At 50.8% G+C, this 24,841-nt stretch overlaps 1 protein-coding gene across 1 annotated transcript in view; it reads left to right on the forward strand.

Annotated features, from left to right (window-relative positions):
• The first annotated feature begins 1,078 nt into the window (after positions 1-1,078).
• The window catches only part of Bpifb1 (BPI fold containing family B member 1), a 32,967-nt gene continuing 9,204 nt past the window's right edge, over positions 1,079-24,841 (forward strand). Inside the window, exons 1-9 of the mRNA XM_042277187.2 lie at positions 1,079-1,212; positions 12,232-12,388; positions 14,333-14,471; positions 15,099-15,206; positions 16,046-16,195; positions 16,847-16,928; positions 21,383-21,446; positions 23,138-23,223; positions 24,626-24,805. Of these exons, the coding sequence (XP_042133121.2) occupies positions 12,274-12,388; positions 14,333-14,471; positions 15,099-15,206; positions 16,046-16,195; positions 16,847-16,928; positions 21,383-21,446; positions 23,138-23,223; positions 24,626-24,805 (924 nt within the window). The 5' untranslated portion in view covers positions 1,079-1,212; positions 12,232-12,273. The remainder of the gene's footprint in view (positions 1,213-12,231; positions 12,389-14,332; positions 14,472-15,098; positions 15,207-16,045; positions 16,196-16,846; positions 16,929-21,382; positions 21,447-23,137; positions 23,224-24,625; positions 24,806-24,841) is intronic.

The following is a 24,841-nucleotide window of genomic DNA, read 5'->3' on the forward strand; positions in this document are numbered from 1 at the left end:
AGGCTGCACAGTCCCCGGGAATGTTTTATTGGTTCCAGAAAGTTCTCTGGTCTAAGGTTTGGTACCAGCTGTGTCAGGTGCTGCTGCCAATCTCCCCAGGGGTCTATTCCCACCACACTTTATGTCCGTGTGCCTGCTTTTGTCTCTGGGGAGCATTGATAAAGGCGACTCATCTTTCATGCTGGCCCCACCAATTCTGAACATCATTCAGACTGTGAGTTTTAAACCCTCCCAGTCTCCTGTCACTTTGAGGCCCAAAGGGTGGTGTCAAATTCTACAGCAGGTGCCTGGCTTTGATTTCCCCAGGATCAGCTCAGTGGGGTGGCAGAGGTCACTAATCAGATGAACCCGGATATTGAACAAAGAAAGCCATATGATAGCCATCTCCAAGCTGAAACCAGACTATTAACAAATATTGAACTCCAGGCTCTAAGCACCACCAGAGTACAGAGGGAAAGGGTACAGACATCTGCAGCTTTCTTTGAAATACCTCAACAGTACTGGAGGCAGATGGCAGGGAAAGAAGCAAGCAGAGACAGGTATCCATAGCGACACAGCAGCACCTGATACACTGTTCGAAAAGGTCTGTAGTAAGTTCCTAGGGTTTAGGAAAGACGGCTCTGGTTAGTGACAAGAAATCAATCTGACAGGCTGGGGGGAAGTCAGGGAGGCCTGTGAAGAATAAATGAGGAGACCTGAGGGACGGCCTGGGCAGCAGAGAGAAAGGAGAGGTAGCCAGAGGCACCATTTGTGGGAGATCTGGGGAGACAGACAGAGGTGAAGAATGACCTGAAGTCAGGTCTACTCTAGAGAAATGGAACAGTCTCTGTCAGAAGCAGCAGAGAGGAATGAAGAGGGGTGGGGGTGGGAGAGGCACACCGAAAGAGAGCAGGGGGTCACAGCCAGTCCCCCACTCTCCAGTGGTGATCCTGGCTCGCCTTTATCAAGGGTTGAACTCCTGGTTGCCTCATTCTCCTGGATGACCAGGTGACCGAATGAGTAATTGTTAGCACAGAAACCCCACCCTGAGAAGGGGGCCACGAGGGAGGTTCCCTTGTGCAACCCTGTTGGTCCCCAGGAGGTCAGGTCAAGCAAACATCAAGATGTTCAAAGCCTTAGGAGGACCAGACTGAAGAACAGGTGAGGGAACCCACTTCACTTGGGCCTCAGAGACTCTGCTGCTGCTGCTGCTGCTGGACACAGCATCCCAAGGTGAGAGACTGCAATCCTGGTGTTACAGGCTTGGGATGTCCTCAAAACATCGCTGATGCCGGAGATCTGGGGAAGGGTTTTCTGGAATCTATGGCACTGCCGGGTGGCACTGTGGCAGTCAGGTGGCATTCAGGCACTGTGGCAGTCAGGTGGCAGTGCTTTCCATTCCTACTCTCTCAGTCTTTGTGATGATAACTCAGAGAAAAGCTGGACATGGTGTTCATGTGTTTTCAACAACGTCTCCAACCATGCATTAACTCTCCCGTTGGAGAGGAGAGAGCAAGGGCCAGAGTGTGGCTCAGTGGTGGAGTGCGGCTCAGACCTGGCTTCTAGGTTCAATCCCCAGCACTGGGGTGGGGGAGGCATTGGTCGCCAGAGGTCACTAGCATGCTTCTGTTTGCACTAAAGTGGAGAAAAGTCATTTCATATCTCTCTCTCTCTCTCTCTCTCTCTCTCTCTCTCTCTCTCTCTCTCAACAAAGGTTCATCCACACCCCTTTCACACATGTCCAGGTACCCATGTGGGGCTGCACAGATAAAAACAGCAAAAGCAAAGGACCTGGCACCCATCACACCGTAAATGGCCACTAAGTTGGTGATCACCACCACTGCCATCACTGTGGCCCTACTGTAACTTTCTGTTGATAGAAAGTGGCGTTCTTCACTTTAGGAAGTGAGACACAATTTCCAGCTGGGTGGAGAACATTGAACTTATTCAAGTTTTCCAAGGTGGCTTCATGGGCCAAAATGCATGCTGATAATTGGGAATCTCAGCAGTTGGTAGGTGGGGGATCCTCTGAGGAGGTGGTAGACAGGAAAAGATGCACCTAAACACAGGTGTCAGCAGACCCTGGCAAGAGGACAAGAGTGCAAGTATTGGCGTCACACAGACCTAAGTTCAAATCCCGGCTTCCTGTCCTAGTCACTGTGTGACCTTGAATAAGTGTAACTCAGCACATCTAGGTCTCCGTCTGTGCAGTGGGGTTTATAACTTAACCAGCAGGCTCAGGCCCAGCCTGCGGCTGGTGAGCATTCAGAGACGGCAGGACCAGCCTGTTTGGCGTGCCAGGTACCCTCTCCCTTCTGTGAATAAGCAACCCCCGAAGCTGTTTGTAAACCCAAATACATGAAAGTTGAACAGGGAGAGATGGGTGCATGTGTGGTGTGTGTTGGGTGTAAGGGCCATCCCGTTTTCAGTGGGACTAAAACTTCATAGACCCCCACAGCATCCTGATAGCCTCTCCAGTTGCCTCCTTGTTCTAGTCCTCACACTGAGAAGATAGAGTAGTGTGGTTTTACATCAGTTTGTGCATTTCTAATTCACTATATATTGCCCAGAGACCTTAATCCAGGAGAATGTGCCCCCTGCTATGTCCAAGACATACAGAACTCTGCTCACACATAGAGAAGTGCATACACCTGCTGGCTAGCCAGCTCGGCTCTTGGCTGGGTCTCTCTCTCTCTCTCTCTCTCTCTCTCTCTCTCTCTCTCTCTCTCTCTCTCTCTCTCTCTCTCTCTGATTTTTAAAGAAATAGAAATTTCAGGAGGAGATGCTGCACATGAACTCCTAAGATCACATAGTGAAGTCTCCCTCCATGGCCTGCCCTGGGCTGCTGGTGGGCCTTTCCCCGGCCTGCCCTGGGCTGCTGGTGGGCCCTTCCCCAGCCTGCCCTGGAGCAGAGTGGAAGAAGCTGCCCTCAGAGTCTATCTCCACCCAAGCTAACCAGGGGAGGAAGATGAGGCTAACCTCAGCATGCTTCCAAACTGAAGCTCTCAATCTGAGTGACTCCTCTGCTCAGAAACATCCTCATCACAGAGATCCCCCCTTTCCAAAGGCCCCAGCACACACAGCCACACCTCTGGGAGTATTCCCAGAAGTCTGGACTTTGCAGACCACTGGGTTTTTTCCTTTTTCCAGCCGTGAATGTGCACAGCAATCTCAGCACGTGCAGTATTGATGTCAGGGCTGCTCAGGCCGAGAGTCCCTGGCCTTGGGGCTGTAGAGGTGGCTCAGCTTTTTAGAGCACTGTTGTTCTCACAGAGGACTAGTGCCCATGTGGTAGTTAACAACCACAGGAAGCCCTAATTCCAAAAGATCCGATGCCCTCTTCTGGCCTCCACAGGCACCAGTATGCATGCAGTTTGTGTACATGTAGGCAAAACATTCATACACATAAAACAAAGTAAACAAATAAAAAAAAAAAAGACTTTCCTGGGTCCAGGCCCTGCTCTAAGACAACGCCTTAAGCTTTCCAAGCCCATGGCCCAGAAGTGCTACTCAGTCAAGGTTAGACGTAGCTGGTTGCCCAGAGTTGGGACACTGAGCCCCTCTGTCAGGCCCAGGCTGTATCACAGAGAGGTGAGACACGTATCCAGGGCCACACAATCGGGAGGGGTCACCTGCTTTATCCAGGTGCCCAAACCTTGCTCTCCATGGGGCCTCAGCTCTGTCCTGGCCTCTGTGATGGCATCTAGAGATGCATAGGGAGAGAGAAAAAACACTAGAAGGGGAGAGAGGGGTAGACAGAGAGACATGGGACCAGGGAAGATAGGTATGAGAAAGAAAGGAAGAGAGGAGAGAGGAGAAAGCAACAGAGGCTTGGAGAAACCAGACACAGAGAGGGCAAACTAGGCCTAGAGATAGAACAGCAGTCCTCAAAGCATGACTCAGGGAGTCAGAATCCCACCCAAGGAGGTTCTGGTACAAACTAAGGCATCCCAGGATGGGCCAGGGGCCCCTACAATCTACCCCACGCTTGCCACAGGGCTCAGACAAGCTCCTAGGCTCACTGTTTTGCTCCTGAGGGACCCCACATGAAATGCCTCCCCCCCATGCCCAGTTCTTAGTTACTACCTTCTTCCAGCCCAGGGCAAAGGTCACCACTTCAGAAGCTGTCTCTAATCCAGCCTCCTCTCATGCACCTGTTCCGGAGGCCTCACCAGAGATTCTGGGGACAGTCACCCCCTAGATGGGTGCCAACCTCCGTCAGTGCTGATGTGTGTTTTCACATTGCCTGTGCGTCCCACACTCTCAGGCCCTGACAACAAACAGTCCCCATGCCAACCTCTGTGCTAACATGCCACACTTGACCTGGACTCCTTGCAGTGGACAAATGCATCACACTGTTCCAGCTCCTGTCCTTAAGGCACCCAGCCCCCATCTTCCTCTGATAACATGCTGCCAGTGGGAGAAGGAAGTCCCAGTACCAAGCCCCACCACTGCCTACTGTGAAAGGCCACTTAGCACCTGCCAGGACCTGACTGTGAGCCTCATCAGGGCAGGGCCCTGGTCCTCCTTTCCAGGCAGGGCTGTGACAGAGCCTGGCTTAGCCACGGTTTATTTGCCCTCAATTTCGTCTATTCCTGCCCCACAAAAGAGAGATTATGCCCAGAAGCTTCCAGAACGGAGTTTCCGGGCTGATGTAACTGAGCTTTTGTTGAGCTTATCAGTGGTAGTGTGGCAAAGTTTCCAGCGAACCTGGAGTGGGCGGGGCTATGACTCCGGCCCTGGGAAAGGGAGGCCTTCCTGCACTCCCTGACCTCTGCCAACCTCCTTCTACTCATCTTCAAGTTGTTTAGTGTGGTGGTTTGCTGATCCAAAAAAAATGCATTGTGTAAAAAATATGTAAATCTTAACATCACCAAGGAGATCATAAAAGTCACCTAGGACCGTATCGCCAAAAAGAAAAAGACAGATTTCTCTCAGGGGACCGCATCCTTTCAGAACATTCTCTAGGTTAATTTCACTTGCCTCAGTCTCCCTGTGTTGTTAGTGACAGCTGCCTGGTGGCTCAGGACTGAAGAAATCTCCAGTTACTTGGACATTTATACTAGCCCTACTTTGGGGCTGTTACAAGTAACCACACTGCAGGCAGCACACTAACAATTCTTTTCCCAAACTACTGGGTAACTCCCTCCGCAGAGCACCACCCCACCCCCAATCAAGGAACCACACCCACCTTAGAACACACAGTAGGTGGAGCACTCTCCCCCCAACGTGAATATCAGCCGGCTCCCTCTGCTATGGACAGGCTTATACAAAACAGCCGACCAACGTTATTACAGAACCTACATCTCCATTTTGCATTTGGGGAGACTGAGGCCAGAGATAGGAACCAACTTGTCCAAACTCAACCTACTGGAGGCCGTGGCAAACGTCGTGTCATCTACAGGTTCCCCTTCCCATTTTATCATGTTTTTAGGATTTTACCAGGACAGACAGTCTTTAACAGGGATGGGTCAGGAGACAGCAGTACAAGGCCTCTGCATTGTCATGGCAGACATTGCTAATCAATTGTCTAGGCTTGGCACAATAGTGAAGGCTCGCTCGCTGGTGCCGTGAAGAGCCATTGTGTAAAGGATTTGAGTCTGCCGAGAGCAGCCTGAATTCTTGCCTTTCTTCTCTCCTCTCTTCCGGGCAAGAAACGGTTGGCAAGCTCTCTGGTTTCCGCCCGACTAACCCTGCCACGCCATGCCCTCCCACACCCTCTGTTTCTATGCAGCCACAGCCTTCTCCAGAGAGGCTGCCCGTGTTGCGGCTGGACAGGGTGGCCCAGTAGGGGACAAAGTCAGGAAGAGCTCAGGTAGTTTCTAGCTCCTGCCTTGGGGCTATGGGAACTCAGGCAGGTCTCTGCTCTTCTCCTAGAGCCCAATTCAGCTGGGGAAGGGGGGCACCAACATGCTATTTTCTCCTTTCTGGGTCTGCTTGATGATAGAGTAGAGGTTGATGGTCTTTTCCACTCTGCCTCTTGCTTTGCCTGAGCACTCAGCTTTGACGTGACATGGCCTCTCTCCTCAGCCCTAACCCACGCTGCCGGGGATGACTGGCAGCTGTACTCACTCTCACCATCCGGGAATGGAGTACAAGTATGTGAGGAAGAGGGAAGGAAAGCGTGGCCTGAGTGTGACAAGGTGCTCTTGCTCTCTGTGGACAGGATGTGCTTAGCCCTGGGCCTCAGCGGCACTTTGTGGAAGTTTCCCTAAGGCTCTCTGCTGGGCTTCCCAAACTGCAACCAGTCCAAGGCAGAGCTCCCTGCTGCCCACCCAGCCCACTGAACCATCCTTTCCAGCCCTCCCTGGCCCTCCTCAGTCCCTGTCTTTCTGACATCGCCTCCTCTCCTCTCCAAACCACGATTTCTGATAGGCCAGAACCTTGTCCTGCTGCATCCACGCCAGCTTGGACGCTATCGACAGCAGTGACTTCCCAAACTCGTCACTCTGCCCTCCACAGCTGCAGCTCATCCACCCACACCGAACTCAGCCCGCTGTGCATCACACTCTAGGGACACAGTCTCAAGCTCCCAAGAGGTCTCGGGAAAGCCCTCTCCTTCTAGACACCCTGCCTCTTTGCTGGGAGACCACAGCAGTCCCCTAAGGAATGCCTCGCAGAGATGGACATGGCGCTTCATGCTTGTAATCCCAGCATCTGGGAGGCAGAGGCAGGAAAATGAAGGGTCCAAGGCCAGCCTGAGGGACGTAAGAAGATCCTGTCAAAAACAGAAAGGGAAGGAGGGAGGGAGGGAGGAGGGGTTGGGGAAAGGCGTATGGAGACAGGAATGGACGGAGGGGGTGCTTTCACAATTATACTCTTCCCCTCCGGTTGCCCCTATTACCTCTAGCTGGATCAGGGCCCTGCACGGTGGAACTGAGAACTGTGTGTTTGTTCTTGCTCCCCATCCCCCCACCCGCACTGTGGCCCGCCCATCTCCCTGCTGCAGAACATCTGTAGAGTTGCACACTTGAGTCTTCAGGTCTGCTTCCAGCAAATTCTGGTGTAAACAGCCACCAGCACTTAGCCAGAAGCACCCTGCCCTAGCCAGGTGACCAGCAAAGGCCGCTCCAAGGAGAGAAGCTGAGACTTGGTAGAGGAGAAGGAGCCAGCCCGGGAGAAGGCTCAGCATGTGCGAAGGCCCTAAGGTGGGGGTGAGAGAAGACAAGGGCAAACTGGTGAGGAATGAAGGATTAGATGAGCAGCCATTCGTGCTGGGTCCTGTAGAGCTTGGTTCTCACGCAAGGTCACTGCAGGCCTTGGCGAGTCTCACCAAGACCTGTTTACAAGGGGCCAGCGGCTGCTGGGGAGAACTGGACTTTAGGTAAGAGAGACTTAAAGGTGAAGACCCGGAGACCAAGAGGGAGCTGTGTAAGAATGGAGGGAGGGAGGAAGCAGGGAGATGGCTCTGTGCACCACAAAGTTCCTATTGTGCAAGCATGTGAACCTGCGTTTGGATTCCCAGCACCCACATGAAAGCCTGACACACAGCATCATGTGTTTGACACCAGCCCCGGCCAGCCAGGGCCAGAAACAGGCATGTTCTGGGGACTCACCGGTCAGCCTGTCTAGTTGAATCAGTGAGCTCCAGGTTCCGTGAGAGAGTGTCTCAAAACATAAATGGAGATGGGGGCTAGAAAGGTGGCCCCGTAGTTAGAGCATCTGCAGCTCCTCCAGAGGACCTGGGTTTGGTCCCCAGAACCCACACTAAGTAACTCATAACTGTCTGTAACTACAGCTCCAAGGGATCTGATGTCCTCGTCTGGCTCCGTGGGCACCTCCATACACATGATGTACATTCACAGAGACACATGAATAAAAACTAAATAAAAAATTCTAAATAAATAAAAGACAATAAAATGGTAAGATGGAGGGTCTAGCAACAGAAGTAGACAGCTGACATCAACCTCTGGCCTCTGCATACACAGACGTGCTCACACACGTGCACATCCACAGACATGCTCACACACGTGCACATACACACCACATCCACAGACGTGCACATACACACACACACACACACACACACACACCAAATAAATAAATAAATAAATAACTTTGAAAAGACTGAAGGAATAAGGAATAATGGAGGGACAGAAGACAGATAACACCCCTCAGGGCGCAGGGTTCATATCTTGGGAACGGAGGGTGGGCTTTGGGGACTCCCGGGAGGGTAAGATGACAGGGACCAGGCTGGGCGGATATTCCCTTCTGGACTGGACCTTGAAGCTGGCAGCTGTGTAATGGAGGTAGAATTGTCATTCTGTGGATGATGATCCAGACATTTTCTCCTCAGAAGGGAGGAGTGTTCAGCGAGGCCACAGCTCACAGCACAGGAAAGGGTGAAAATCATGTCTCAAACTGCAAGGTTTCCTTCTGGCCACTACCACAAAAGATCTTTCTGTATTTAATTTAAAATTTTTATTTTATTTTATTATTTTATATATATATATACATACACATATACATATATATACATGTCTGTGTACCAAGTGTGTGTCTGGTGTACAGAGACCAGAAGAGGGCACTGGATCCCCTGGAACTGCACTCACAAACAGTTGTGAGCTGCCATGTGGGTGCTAGGAATCAAACCCAGGCCCTCTGGAAGAGCAGCCAGTGCTCCTAACCACTGAGCCATCCTCTCCAGGCTTATGAAGGAGCTTTTGTGAGGTGTGAGGAGTTCCAGGAAGGGGACACACAAAGAAAGTGAGGATCTGGGAGAAGTGAGGCCAAAGCAAGAGGTGCAGGACAGAGGCACACGGGACTAGGTACACAGTCAAGGGGTGCATGATGCCCGTTCAACCCTTACAGACTGAGCCGACAGGCAGGAAGCTGGAACAGATATGGACTTGGCACCAGCTCCACCACCCCACAGAGGGACTTTGTCCCTGGGCAGCAGGCATGGCAGCTGAGAAGCCAAGCAGGGGTGTATGTCTCTCTGCACATGTGCCCGAGGCACTGGCAGGGTCCTTCCGGGGAGCCCTTCTGGCTCTGGAGCAGGTAGCCTTTGGTGTTCAGGACCTATTGAATGTTCCAGACACGGCAGGATGCAAACCATATTTTCCTCCGTGACCAGCCAGGGCCTGTGTGACTTCACAGACACTGCCCCTCTCTCGTCACACTACAGATGGGGACAAGACTCAGCAATGGATCTCTTAGCCCTAATCCATAGCATGTGCCCAGGTGGTGTCCAAAGGTCACATCTCTATCCGTACTGACCCTAACATTCACCAGGGATCACCAGGACAGTGTGGCTAGAAGTGTGTGGCTTACCCTAGGGATCACCAGGACAGTGTGGCTAGAAGTGTGTGGCTTACCCTAGGTGCTCAAGTCCCCTCTCTGACACCTCTGGTCCTGTGACCTTGAGCAAACCCCTATCCCCAGAGCCTCCAATGCTCCTGGGAAAAGCAGGGCTGTTAATGCCCCTTGGGTGCTGTGTGACTAAATGAGACTGGCCTGCACCCAGGCGGGGGTGACCAGGGTCCCTCTGGCCAGTTCACACTTGTCCCTTGGTCCATGGTCCGTTGCTCATTATTCTATCACTCCACAAACATCCACCACCTTCCTGGCAGTGTGGATGAGGCAGAGATGTGCGCAGGTCATACAATGACCGAATCCAAGTCCATAACAAGGTCACATGGCCCACAGCTCAGCGGACGCTCTCACCAGCCTAATGGACAGCATTTCCAAGAACCCCATTGTACCAAGGAGGTTAGAGAGGCCCTGCGAAGTGAAGCACTCACCCGGGGAGCACAGCAAAGAAGTAGCAGAGGTGGGATTCTAACCTGTTCTCTTAAAGGAATCCGTGAGTGGAGACGTGCTCTCCTTGGTGGATGGGAGAAAGTGAGATGGGCAAGGCTGTACCGTTAACGTCGCCTCTCTACAAACCGCATCCTGTTGTAAGCAGTACCAATGACAGCAGCCCCAAACACACTACTAATGAGCAGTTCTAGGTAGGCCCAGTGTCCCTAGCTACATGCCCTCTAAGTAAGAGGAGCGTGGGTACGCCCATTTCACACATGGAAACAGAGAGGCTCAGTCCCCAAGTCACTCAGAATGAAAAAGGTGAAGCCAGGACTTGACCCTGGTCTGTCCCCTAACACACATCCTGTGTCTACCAAGCTGCTGAAGATGTCCCCAGATGGCTTTTAAAGCCAGATTTCTGCTTGGAATCCTCACTCTTCTGCTTATTGAGTGTGGCAGCTGGTTCCTCCTCGCTAATATCAGGATGACTGGCTGATCACGCATGAGGATGACACCCATCAACCTAACTGATGGAAAACATGAACGAGGCCTGCTGTGTCAGAGCTGTTCAGTCACAGCAACTGCTACTGTGATCATGATGGCGCTGTAGGAAGCACAGAGGTCTTTGTGCTCACAGATAAGCGCTAGGGGAATCTGGAATATTAAACACACAGAGCTGTACCTTCAGGGAAGGAATGCACAGCTTTCTATCTTCCCAAAAGGCTGAGAGAGGACATGTTTCCTAGCCTGGTGACCTTTGCTCTATTTGTGTGGCTAGAGAATTTTTCTGGCACCAGGTCCCCCCCACCTCAAGACCCTTATTGTAAATTGTTTTTCTCGATCAATCTATAAAACCTGTCTTTATGAACTTTACAAGAATTTTGATGTAGTCGCGCCTGATTTTGTATTTAGCTTATTTTGTTCCTCAAAGAGACTTATGTATGCTTTGTTGTGAATGTGAGACTGAGTGAATTATCACCAGCATAAGTTTTCACCAAATACCATTGTGCTTAAATATGCCCAAAATGAACTCCTCAGGGTCAGGATCCAGAAGTTTGAATCAACACCAGCTACTGAGTGATACTGAGTTGAACCTGCCTCTTGCCTCCTGCGGATCGTGACTCTGCTGGCTGTGGAGGGTGCAGAGACCCCTGCATGGTCCTGTGGCGGTGACTGCCCAGGATGCAGGGAGCCCCTTGTGAGACTGTTGTGTGCCTGAGACACCTTCCTGCCATATGCCCAGCACTCCCTCCTCCCCTCCAGCCAGTTTGGACCCTCCTTTCTCCAGACCTCAGGAAGCTGGAGTTCCTAGACTGCCTCCAGGAAGGGCTCTGGTTCACCAAGAGCTGCAAATATTTACCTTGGAGACCTCAGCCTGAGGTCTTGGCCCACATGCTCAGGGTGGCTGCCCAAGTCAGGATTGCAGGATATAAGGCCAGGTTTCCAGACCCACCACCCAGGAGAGGAGCAGGCAGATCCAGCACATCCAGGTAAAATGGGGGGGGGGGCAGAAGCCTGGGCAGTCAAGAAAGTTCCTCAGGGGACACCTGCTGAGGTCAGCCCATCTGCTAAGGGAGAATTGAGGAGCCTAATAATGCCCCTGTCAGCTATGGTTTCTGGGGGTGGGGGAGGTGCTGGTGCTCTTATCCAAAAGCCAGGAGCAAAGATGGCGGCATGAGGCAGGTTGGTCTTTCCCAATCTTCAGGCTAGGGACTTCAACCTGCTCTTCACATACTGGCTGTGCAATGCCTGTGTGTGCTGAGCTGTTGCTGGGGACAAAAAGAAGCATCAGTCACAGCAACCATCAAAGAACTCCCAAGGGACCATTGTGGGTTTACTGTGTTTATGGAAGGCCCGGGACCAGAGAGAGGGCAATCACAGGAGGCTTCCTGGAAGAGGTGGCATGTGGGAGGCAAAGCTGAGTGGATGCTAGAAAGGAGTAAAAAGCATCCATGAAGAGGGCAGGGGCTGAGGACCACGTGGTGGGTAGGCACAGGCTGGGATTTGTGGGAGACAATGTCTCCCATAAGAGGCAACACTATGATTTCTGGGTTCAGAACCCCTCTGATCAGGAGGCTGAGCAGTGGGCAGAAGGCAGCCAACGGGACCAAAGTGTTTGGAAGACAAAGACATGGTTTGAGGGTACGGTTTGCCTTGTCAACCAATGCAGATTGCCAGCTCTGCCTTCTGGCTTTGACTGTGGCATGGTTTCCTCTGATGCCAGTATCGGTAGTCATTAAAAACTATTAATGTCTCCCAAGTTCTTCCTGTGGGGAAAACACCACACTGAAAGATTCCTAGATACTATTAATCCCAGAGACTCTATGAAGTGAAGCTTGCCAGAGGAGAACCCCGAGGCACAGAGGTATTTGTGTCTTGGCTGATTATTCAAGGATGCACACCTAAGCCTTGGCTCTTAACCACTGCCCTGAATGCCTCTTCTGGACACTGTGCCCCAGGCATAGGCTCCTCTGTCCAGCTAGCAAGGACTCTTTGTGCTTACCCTAGGCCCTGGTACCTGTCACCTACTTCTCATCAATACCCAGAAAGATGGCTGGTCCATGGATCGTCACCTTCCTCTACGGTTTGCTGGGAGCCACATTGGTCCATGCTGACCTTTGGCCCCCTGCTGTGCTCAACCTGGGCCCGGAAGTCATCAAGGATCGTAAGTCATGACTCCCCCTCCCTCAAGCCTCACCACCATAAAGCAAGGAGCAGATGGAGCAGTCCTCCAAAAAGGAAGGGAGTTCCTTGTCAAAAGGGTGTATCAGGCATGGGTGGAGCCCAGGACTTGAGTGAGGCAAGAGTAGTGGCTGGGATATGAAGGTCTGGGGTATTATGATCTCAAGAGCTGGTGACGCCAAGATAGCCCCAAATTATATTATTCCAAAAAACCACTACCCTGGGGATCTGGGAGCCTTATGGGGGGGGGTATGTGGCCACTGCATGCAGGGATGCCCCTCAACCCTGTCCTTGCCTGAACTCCCATCAGCAGAGTTAAGACCCAGCATGTTCCTGGTCCCCAAATCAGAGGCCTAGGCAGAGTCTGGTGGCCTAGTACCACACACAGGCTTGTTACTCCAGCTCCGTGACCCTGGGTCTAGGCTTACTCTCCATAAGCACATGAGCCTCCCTGGGCCATCCAGAACTCACAACACCATAGGAACTGAGGAGGGTCACAGGGGATCTGGCAGCCTTTTCCACAGCTCCTCTCTGGTATGGGGCACAGTCCTGTGTGGTAGGAGACACTTAGAAGCATCTTCCACCCAGGCATGGACACATGTCTCCTATGACAATGTGGCAATTACCTGGTGGACAAGCACTGTTACAAAGGCTGGGGGAAGCAGATAACTGAGGTCCATCTTGTGACTCCCAAGCATGTGGCATTTGAGCTACAGGGAGCTTGGGGTGAGTAGCCACGGTGGAAGTGTGCAGTCAAGGAGTTAGGACCATTAGAGGTTGGAAGGAGATTCCCAAGATCCCCTACAGAAGAGTCAGTGGGCCCTCCCAAGCAAGTGACCACCGAGGGCCAGAAGCCACCAGGCAACTCTATCCATTAACTCCATCAGAAGATAAAAGCCACACCATAATCCTTGGGAGGAGCTTTTAATGTAAAGGACTATGTTGGGGCATCAGAAGAAGGAGGATTTGGCTAAGAGGGGAAAAGAGAACTAACTCTAAAGGGCACCCAGCAATTAGGTGGCACTCAAAGACAGAACACACTCACAGTTGGAGACCCCTCCCCAGCCCCCTGGGACTGGGTGTGATGAAGGCCTGTTGGTTTGGAGGGAAGCTCACAGGGTTGTGCTAGGCCAGCACTCGCCTGATGCTGGCAAGCAGAAGGTGCAGAGCACACCCCTGCCCTCAGCCGATGATGTCCTTTGGATGATGTCCCTGGAGGGAGGAGTTGTTTTACCTCTCTAGAGGACCATCTCTGCATGGACCCTGGAAGCTTGCCAGAGGCCTGCAGGACTTGCTCTCAGTCTTCAGGAGCCCTGTTAACTGGCAATCTGATGTCACCTGGGCAGTGATACCACAAGAGCTGATAAGAGGCACACTTCAGGGAATTGCCCCTCCATGTCCCTCACAAGTCTATACTGATGGGGTTTAAGATTGCCAACTGGCAAGGAAAAAAATGCTCATGGGTCCAGCCCCATCAGTACAGAAGAGGCAAATGCTTGATAAGACACTGAAACACTGGGACTGGCATGGCTCTGGAACAGGGTCTATGGAATGGGCTCTGTCCACTAGTGCAAAGCCAGCAGGGACCAGCCCCAGGGCCCTCACTCCCATTTCCTCCTTCCTCTGCTAGCATCTAAGGTGCCCTGACCAACAGGGCAAACAGGAAGGGAGCCAGAAGATCATTAGCAAGTGTGATTTGTCACAAAACTGTCCCCGATGGGATACTCAGCTCAAGAAACATTTGGCACTGGCTAGGGAGAGGGAGAACTCAGGTCCAGCATCCCAGCAGTGACTGACGACATCCTGAGTGTGATGGTTCCCACTGTCTCAAAACCACCACCCTCACCTAATGTCAGGTCCAAGGAGTCCTGAGTGATGGCCATCCTCAAACCTCCTCTTGAGCTCTAACCCCTGGATCTATCTGCAGAACTGGCCCAAGCACTGGAGGACCACAACGCCATTGCCATCCTCCAGGAGTTGCCACTGCTTAGTGCCATGCAGAATAGGCCTGGGAGCATCCCCATGCTGGACAGCCTAGTGCGCACTGCTCTGAGATACATCGTCTGGTGAGTCATGCTGGACAGTGCTGGGAGCCTTCTCTCTCCCACACCTCCCATGCCCAAGTATGCTGCTTACTCAGTTCTCAGTCAACAAACATTAGTGAAGATGGACCAGACTAAGTCCCTCTTTTGAAAAGCACCCAGCATGGCTAGGGTGACCATAAGGCAGTGTCACTGGTACCTTAAGAGGACAGCCACATAGGAAGGCAGCCCCAGGTGGGACAGTGCCGGGACCAGGAGATGCTTCTTCGTGGAGCTCAAGGCTAAGCCAGAGACACCAAGAAACTGGCATTCCAGGCAAAGGGGCCAGTAGGGCAAAACCATGGAGGGGTAAGAGTCACTCAGAATGATTGCGTTCCAAAGTCCCACAGCAAAGAGTGACAGGCCAGTAAGGTCGGCTCACAGAGGGGCTTACTGTCAGCCCAACAGGCTGAGGCTGAAAGCCAAGGAACCTGCAGAGAGGCAAGCAAGGGTGAAGGGAGGAGACAGAGGTAGGACCATGATAAAGAGGCTTAGTAGACTGGGCCTGGAGTCTGGTCAGGTGTGCAGAAGTCAGGAAGGAGAATGGTAACAGGCTGGGGTGACACCTACCTGACCACGAAAGTGATTCCATCTCCCCTCCACCCTGTCCAGGCTAAGGGTCACCTCGGCTAACATCCCCCGGCTGGTTGTGCAGCCTTCAACCTATGACCAGGAGCTGATTGTCAGAATCCCCCTGGACATGGTGGCTGGACTCAACACGTGAGTGTCCCCTGAATCTGACACAGTAACCTAACAGCCCCATCTACTCGCTCTCTGCCCTCCATGGAGATATCTGGGAAAGAATCCAAAAGTGTGAAGAGCAAGCGCAAAGGCCCTGAGGTGGGGATGGACTTGCCTGGCTCAAAAATGACCAAGAGGAGGGGAATTAGTTACAGGAGACATCAGCAAGCTGCTGAAGCCTGATGACGAAAGGCTTGATGGGCCAAGATGAGAACTTGGCTTTTACAGAGCATGAGGGCCACGAGCAAGAGAAGGTCTGAGCCAAGGAAGAGCTATGGGGAAAAGCGTGGGCCAGAGTGGAGGTGGACCATAGAAGAAGGTCCTTCGTCAACTCTAGAAGAGAGAGAGACGGCTTAGGCCAGATGCTCAGAGGAGAAATCAGACTCTGGCTGTGTTAGAAGCAGGCAGAAACAACAGGAATTCCTGGTGCGTTGGATATGGAGAGACAGACAGACAGAGAGAGACAGAGACAGAGACAGAGACAGAGACAGAGAGAGATGAAGGATTACTTCAGGGTCTGCTCCAACATCAATCTGAGAGGAGCAGCCAGGAACCAAGGCAAAGCTTGAAAGTCCAGGGGGACGACATGGAATCCACTGCTGCCACACTATCCTGAGGGACTCAGAGGACATCTGAGTCGGGCACAGTGTGTGACTTGGAGTCCCACGGCATCCATAACAGGTGAGATCAAGAGAGGACTCCAGATGTTGGAGGGGTGAGGGGAACCAGCCAAAAAGATAGCGAGGGACAGACACCCAGCTGTGGCTCCCACATGGACTTGAACAGCACCCCCCCTATCACTGCGGTTGTCCTCTCAGGCCACTGATCAAGACCTTAGTGCAGTTCCAAATGAACACAGAGGTCCAAGCCCTCATCCGGGTGGAGAAAAGCACGAGAGGCCCCGCCCACCTGAACCTTAGTGACTGCTCCAGCAGTGAGAACACCCTGCGCCTCAGCCTGCTGAACAAGTGAGTGCTGGGCTCCACCATGCTGGTACGAGGAGCAGACTGCGGCTTGCTCTCACGGGGACAACACTGAAGGAGCGGACCCCTGTCCCTCCTGACTCTCCATCTAAGGCTCCTTCTGGGATGCCAAAGCAGTTCTGAGTGGCAAAGATGAAAACAGCAAGAGGGGGCATAATACCAGGATGGGAAGGTGGGGGTGGGGGTGAGGATGGGTGGGGCTGGGCATGGGGCAAACACCTGCAGACAGAGCAGAGCCTCCATCTAGGGCTCCCAGGCCACCCAGGCAGACCTAGGTGCGCCCAAAGCAAGCTTACCTTCTTCCTTGACTGCCTGGGTGATGTTGGCCAAGTCACCTTCCCATGTCTCACTTTCCTGGTCTGGAAATGCTGCTGATGACACTTTCCAGGCATCAAGAATGACCTACTCATAAGAGTGCATGGCACCTCTCCAGGGACCTGTCAGCTCCCGGCATCCTAATGTCAGCACAGATCTGTAAAGGCAATACCCAGCCCAATGTCTGCCCTCAGCTCAGCCTCTGCAACAGCTTTAGCTAACATCCTGGATAAACCTGAGCAGGGAGTCCATGTTACCTCTATAACATAGGGACAATTCTCTCCTATAAGCTTCCTAATCTCCCACTCTCCTCTGCCAAAGGCTCTCCTTCATGGTCAACTCCTTGGCAAATAATGTCATGAATCTCCTGGTGCCAGCCCTGCCCCAAATGGTGAAAAACCAGGTGAGTAAAACCAGGCCTCTGGCCTATGGAGATGGCACCCTCTGTAGGACTGGGGTGAAACTGTAAGCCGGTGCCAAATGAGCCACTGGGCTAGTGAGATCATCGAGGTCAATGTAACAGAACAGCCAAAAAGCCCGGAGGCCTTGTCAGTGGTGTGCTGATTAAACTTTTAACACTTGTCTCTACAAGAGTTGAGGGAGGGAAGCCTATGTGTAGCTTTTGCTGACTTGCCAGTTATAAATCCTACCTCCAGGCTGATCTTAGTCTAGTAAAGTAATGTCAGGGAGCAGAACTGGAAGAAGGTTCCCAGTAGCATGCTCCTGTGTGGTACTGCCACCAAACAGGCAGTAGGCAAGAGCAACAGAGCTAGAGAGCAGTAGACAACAGTGGATGCTGAGCAAACCACCTAGGAAGGGAAAGGTTTTCTGCCTTTATTAAATTTATTTTAGTACTTTTTTGTGTAAGTCTATATACTTTACTTTTAAAAAACTAAGCTGGAAATCCCTGAACATCTAGCATTTTGTCCCGGAATACTGTCATAAGCAGGCTGTGGCATGCCCCTGCTCAGCCATCCAGGTGTGGTTTGTAGACACTGCATCCCACCAGATGAGCTGCATTTATTTCTTCTGTGTCAGTAAACTCAGGCTGTGTGCGTGCGTGCGTGTGTGTGCGTGTGCGTGCGTGCGTGCGTGCGTGCGTGCGTGCGTGTGTGTGTGTGTGTGTGTGTGTGTGTGTGTGTGGTGCTGGGGATAGAACCCAGGGCTTCACACCTACTAGGCAAGCATTCTACAACAGAAGACACCTGCAACCCCAGTGATTCCTTCTATATGTCCCTAATATGCCATAGGTAACCGAAATGTTGTAAGTGGATCCATTCATATTTACCTGTGATTTCCATTGTAAATTCAAGATGCATTCACTTCAGTAATTACCCAAAGAGCTCAGAGCACCTTGTCAAGTAGCTGTCATTTTTTTTTTACCATAAGCTGACAAGATGTCATAGTCTCACTGATACCATGGTAGAGTTTTAATGAAAAAGATGACATAATAACTAGCACAAGTTAGGAAGAAAACATTCATGTGTCCAGTCCAATCCAGCAGCTGTTTGGCCATTTGCTCATCTCCAGCTCATCCATGGGTACTCATGTTTTTATATGACTGCACCTGATGCTCCTTGTCCTCATCTAACATTTATAGTCATTATAATAGCTGGATCACATTTAACTGTTTATCAAAATATCTTTTTAAGGAAATGCTTGTATTAAGATTACTTTAAAACAAGTGTGGTTTTGTTGTTGTTGTTGTTGTTTTTGGTTTTGGTTTTTTTGTTGTTGTTGTTTTGTTTTTTTGAGACAGGATTTCTCTGTGTAGTTTTGGTGCCTGTCCTGGATCTCACTCTGTAGACCAAGCTGGCCTAGAACTCACAGAGATCTGCCTGGCTCCTGAGTGCTGGAATTAAAGGTGTGCGCCACCACCCGGCAAAACAAGTGATATTTAAAACAATATTTCATGTGCGTGATGGGATTTTAAAACAATAGAGTATCAGTTTCCCTCTGTTCAAAATTGTATCAAATCCTACCAAATCACCTTCAAGAAAAATACAGTGTGGCATTTTGCCTCTGTTAATCACGGTCTACTGTATAATACTGAATTGTGTTTTTTTTTTTTTATTCATTCTTGGTAAAGCTTCAATCCCTTTTTATATGCTAGGAAACAGTCTACTGAATCTGTTGTTAGTAGACTAAGTGTCTACATGTTACAGAGAATAAAGAAAAGCAATCAAATTATCAAAAACCTAAGTGCTAAGAGTGTACCTTGATGATAAAGCACTTGGTTAGCATGCACAAGGCCCAATACAGAGAGAGAGAGAGAGAGAGAGAGAGAGAGAGAGAGAGAGAGAGAGAGAGAGAGAGAGAGAGAGAGAAGAAATCACAAATGAGATCTTATTTTACTGTAAAGATGTTTATTCTTAATCATCTGTATATGATGTGTATAGGAGAGGGCGTATAGTCTATATATGTGGGTGCCCACTGAGGCCAGGAGTATCTGATCCAGGGAACTGGAATTGTAGGCAGGTCTGAGTGCCTAGAATGAGTGCTGTGACTCAAACTTGGGGCCTCTGGAAGAGTAATACAGACTCTTAGCTGCTGAGCCATCTCCCCAGGCCCTGGATCTTACATTTTATAGAGTTAATTTAAAAAACAATATTGACCAGTCTGGAATAGGCTTGTAATCCCAGCTTCTGGGAGACTAAGAGAAGGATAGAAGTTCAGTGCTTGTCTGTGCTATAGAGCAAGTTCAAGACCAGCCTGGGCAACTTGGCAAGATCCTTCCTCAAAATTAAAAGAAAGCCAAGAGGGCTAGAGAAGTAGCTCAGTGGTGGAGCACTTGCCAAGCATGTGTGAGGCTTGGAATCACTCCTCAGGAAGGGAGGGAGGGAGGGAAGCAGGGATGGAGGGAGGGAGGGAGGCAGGGAGGGAGGGAGGGAGGGAGGGAGGGAGGGAGGGAGGGAACTTCCTGGTTCTTGGAGAGGGGAGGTAGAGAGAGAGAGGTAGGAAATGGGAGAATAAGTATTTATATGTGACTTCCAACTCAAGTCAATTTTAAACTTCTGAACCATTAGTTGAGGTGCATATTCAGAAAGGTATTTTTAAAGAGAAATGGAAAGAAATCCCTTTGTTAAATAATCTTGTCTCACTATCATGAGCATGTTGTGCCAGAAACATATATGAAGACATACATGTCTTTCCCCAATGTCAGGATTTGCTAAATAACAATAAACTCACAGGTTCAGGGTTTTCGATGGCAGTGGTTGTCAGATAACCCATCTACCTTGGTCATCTGGCTCAGGAGAATGCAGGTTCTTCAATCCAATTTTTTTTTAGAGAAGGGCATAGCCTGTCACCAACTTATATGAGAATGTTATAGGAGTGGGGTCAAGGTATCACATAGCCCAGGCTAGCCTTGAATTGCTGATCCTCCTGCCTCCACATCCCAAGGGTGAAGATTACAGGCATGTGCCAATATGACCAGTAGATACATTTTAAGAACTTTATTTTCTGTTTAAAAATAGGAGTTTCTTGGAGTAGGACTCAGATGCAAATATTTTCAAAATTTTACCCAGGAACATATTTAAATAGAAAAAGAGAGATTCCCCAGCAGAAGAGATGGCATGAACTTAGAATTCTAAGCTAATTCTAACTCATTGATTTGTAGTGACTTGAGGCAGGGGTCAGTGGTCACCACTGTGATTCACAGAGTGTCATTTGAGGAGTGTCTTGAGGGAGCTCACAGAGGAAAGCAAGGAGCCCTTTTCAGTGTGGACATGGCGCTCAACAAGGCTGTGTTTCACAACTATCTGAAGGCTATAAAAATGGACGTTCCATCCCACCCCAAATTCAGAAGCAATGGATCTGGTGGGAACCTTGTGTCCCCGACTCTGATATGTGGGCAGGGTCGAAGGGTGAAGGATGGGGTATTATGGAAGATGCCTCTTTCCTGCAGGGAACAGTCGGTCCCCTGGCTGTGTGAGTCAAGATGTCTCCCCACCTATACCTCCTCTCTGGGTCATGGGTTAGGAAAGTTGATGGAAGCAGAGTACCTTTGTTCACAAGTTAGCAATTCTCAAAATGCACTGCCCTTCCTCACACAAGAATATTGAAGTGGGTAGCCAGTGAGATGGTCCCTCCATTAGAGCAGCTAAACATCAAAAAGTCCGTGGATCCTAAAGACTGCAAGGCAAATGTTTACCCCCTTTCAGTAGAACCCCTAAATCCACACTGCTTTTGGGGACTACTGATACTTTTGATACTTTGGGGCTGGGCTGAGGGGAGGAATGTGTAGTAGCATCCTTGACCTCTGTCCACTAGATGTCAGTATGGCTCATATGCTACGTTATAACTAAAAAATGTCTCACAGTGTCTTGCTGGAGACCAAAATCGTTCCCTGTTGAGAGGTGCTGTCCATGTTAGGCAGAGAACTCCTTGGTGGTGCGAGGATGTGTTGGGGCTGGAAACTCACCAAGATGCAGACACTGCTTAGCGTCTTGTGGGACGGCCCAGACGGCCTCTGCTCTAAGAGTCTGACATGGGAGGAACTCTATGAGTTCTTATGGAATGAGCAAGTGAATTCTTGGCTTCCTCTAAGGAACCATGGGCTCCTTTGAGCAATCATGGGTGTCCTGGGGATGGTAGCTGGCAGGCCAGGCACAATCTGGGTACGAGGCAAAAGGCAAACGATTGCAAAAAGGACCTGGATGGCCCATAGGACAGCCATGGACTCTGAACAGCAAGGAGGGACAGAGATGGACAAATCTGTGAGTCCTCCACTCCACGGATGAACATTTTACTAGCTGGGGCACTGCAGTGGGACTAAGGTTGGTGGAGACCAGGCCCAGGACGTCGCGGGCAAAGGACTGGCTCTTCACTGGTGGCCCTGTGTTTGTGCTGTTGCAGCTGTGCCCTGTGATCCAGCAAGCCTTCAATGACATGTACAATGACTTCCTGAGGCTGGCAACAGGTAGGGGCTCTGCTGTCTCCACTGTCTTTCCTTTAACTACAGGCTTGGACTTCAGGCCCCACCTTTACCCAGGAGAGACCACCCCCCTCATGTCCCACCAGCACCTTGGGCCCAGCACCGGTGCATAAGCACTTGTTAAGCCCTGCCTACATGCTGCCACTTCCTGATCACCTTACGTGTGCAAGGTTCTAAGACAGTGGTTCTCAACCTTCCTAAGGCTGCAACACTTTAATACAGTTCCTCACGCTGTGGTGACCCCCAACCATACAATTATTTTATTGCAACTTCGTAACTGTAATTTTGCTAGTGTTGTGAATTGTAATGCAAACATTTGATAAGCAAGATATCTGATATGCAATCCCCAAAGGCCGAGAACCACTGTTCTGTGTAAGCAGATACTCAGGCAAAGCCAAGTTAAAGCCCAGCTCTGCTGCTGACTTGCTCCTTGATCTGGGAGAAGTCACTCTAGCCTTTGTCCTCAGTTTCCTCATCTATAAAATGGGGCTTTCTACCTCCCAACCTCAAAGGAATGTATTCAGCACTTAAAGGTTATAGGAAAGTTCTGGTCATATAGAATACTCTACCTAGCATGGAGTTGCTTAAAAATAAATGCATGCTGGATGGATGGATGGATGGATGGCTGGCTGGCTGGATGGATGGATGGATGGATGGATGGATGGATGGATGGATGGATGGATGGATGGATGGTAAACTGACTGCTGTGTGCTACTGAGAGGAGAGAACAAGGGCAGAAGTGAGCTACATGCCCAGAACAGATGTCTTTCTCCCTCCCTGAGAGCACAAAGAGGAGACAATATGGGCTTCTGCCCTCAACCTTGGAAACTGGTCCTTCTCAACCCCCTCAGAGTGGGAATCAACAAGGGGGAAGAAAACCCTACCGTGTGCTGATTTAGGATCTAAAGAGGCGCGTCACAGGGTAGCCGGAGAGAGACGAGGGGAACAAGTAAAGCCCCTGGTGCACACAAGAGCTAAATCCAGGACAGGGCATTTCTGTCTCACTTCCTCGGCACACTCAATGGCCAATGCACACGTGGGGAAATCTCTGAGCTCACAGAGGAGATTCGTGATACGGAAAGCCGGAACCTGATTCTTCCTGTTCCAATTAGCTGTGGGTTGGTATGGCCATTGCTTACCTAGCATGTATAAGACTCTAGGGGAGGGGGTGGAGAGAGAGAAGAGAAATACTAATGTCACGGGAGTTCCCAGGTCTATCTAGCCACTCTGATCTTAGTGACAGGGGCTGGAGGAGGACAGGCACATGCACATGCACTCTCATTGTCCACCCCACAGCTGACCAGAGTCTCCACCCTCTGTCCACCAAGTGGGGAAAACCAAGGCACACACAGGTGATGGATGGACTAATGGGTACACCCCTGAGTTCAATGCTCAGCCCCTACCTGCCTTGAGGAGTGGGTTACAGTGAGGTGAGGGAGGCACAGGTCATAACCAGCATTTCAGGGTTGGCAAAGGACTGAATGGGTTCTAGTTATATACATAAAAGTCTAGCTCTGTGTTGGTGTTTTGAATGGTCCCTGTAATCGTTGCCATAGTTACCACCAACAGCATCATTTTTCCTGACTCTGGCAGTGTCCCTAGCTGGAAGCAGTAGAAAACCACCCCCACCCAACCTCACCCTCTATCCTCACAAACTTTCTTCTTGCCCTGAGAAGCACCCGTTGCCCTCAGCCCCGGAGCCTTGGATTTTGGCCTTCTGTCTCCTGCTATCCAGGACAGTAACATCGTGTTCAACCTGAAGGTAAGTGTGCAGACCTCAGAGCAAAGTGGGGACATTGGGGAACAGCTGCTCTTCTGTGGCCACCCAGGGTCCGATACCTCCATGGCATCAGGGGATGCAGTTGATGAAGTCAGACCCTGAGTACCCTGTGAAAGCCAGCAGATAGAACTTCATGCCCCACCCCCTGGGTCCTGACCTCAGACCTTGACCCTATGTATGTATGGGTCCCTGGGTCTTTCTCTCAGACAAGCTCCTGCCAAACCCCAGACTTCTGCTAACATTGCAACATGGCCTCAGGACAGAGGCGTCCTCAAGGACCATACAGCCTTAACTTTCCTGGATGCCTGGATCCCTGGCTGTGTAGCTGTGGGAAGGTTTCTTCACCTCTCTGAGCCTCAGTTTCCTTGGCTATACAATACAATTCTTAGGAGACAATAAAATGAAACCATACTGGCTTCCCAGACAGGAAGGACTCAGGACCGGTGGACCTCTATAGAATACCGCACTGTACACCTGCAGGGAGTGCTCCCCGTGGGTGGTGTGCGTCCCAGACCTATTCTCAGGAGTCCCTTGAAGTCACAGCATGGGATGGCTTTCTCTGCTCTGTTGCAGTCTGAATCCTCCCTTCATCTAAAGGGTTTGAGAGGCTGAATCGTAAGTGAAAAGCAAGCATTTCAGTTACTGTAGCCTAGTTACAAGCTAGGCACAGGCAGCATGCATCCACAATCCTGGGCACTCTGAAGATGGAACCCAGAGGATCATCCGAGCTGAGGCATTAGGGGCCAGCCTGGGCAGGGTAGGGAGATGCCATCTCTTTACATGTGAAGCAGAAGGGCAGAGGGAAAGGTGGAAAAAAGAAACTGAGGGAGGGACGAAGGGAGGGTAGAGGAAATCTCAGGGACTCACTCGGTCAGGAGTGGAGCTGCCTGGTACCTAACAGTCATTGTCTTCATTGATCTCAGCTTCCTGACACAAATTTGAGGATGCAAAGCAGAATGGCATCTGTCTTAGTCTAGTTTGTGTTGCCAGAACACAGTACCTGAGTGGTTTATAAACAACAGGAGCTTGCTGGGCTCATGGTCCTGGTAGCTAGGAAATCCAAGAGCATGGTGCATCTTCTGGGGAGGGCCTCCATGCTGCATCAGCCCATGGTGGAAGACAGAAGAGTGGGGGAGGGGGAGAGCGAGGGCAGCCAGGGGTTGAGCTTACTTTCAAATGTCCTCCTCCCACCAGCAGTGACTAGGCCACTCCTGCACCAGCACTAACCATTGATCAAGGCCCTGTTACACTGGCATGAGGTTTCCATCACGAGAATTTGGGGAGACAACTTCCCCCTTCAACACAGTTGTTTCATTCCAGGTGATTATGGGATACAATGGAGTACCGAAGTCTTCAAACCATGCCCTGTTCTGTGTCTCCTCAGGCCAAGCTGCTGGACTCACAGGCGAGGGTGACCCAGTGGTTCAACAGCTCTGTGGCTTCCCTGACGGGGACCACCCCGGACAGGGCCCCTTTCAGCCTGCTTGTGAGGCAGGACCTGGTGAATGCCATTGTGAACACCCTGGTCCCCAAGGAGGAGCTTGTGATCCTGCTTACATTTGTGGTAAGGCCCACTGAGAACAGAGGATGACTCACCTCT

This window comes from Peromyscus maniculatus, chromosome 4 (genome assembly GCF_049852395.1).
Source record: "Peromyscus maniculatus bairdii isolate BWxNUB_F1_BW_parent chromosome 4, HU_Pman_BW_mat_3.1, whole genome shotgun sequence".
Lineage (NCBI taxonomy): Eukaryota > Metazoa > Chordata > Mammalia > Rodentia > Cricetidae > Peromyscus > Peromyscus maniculatus.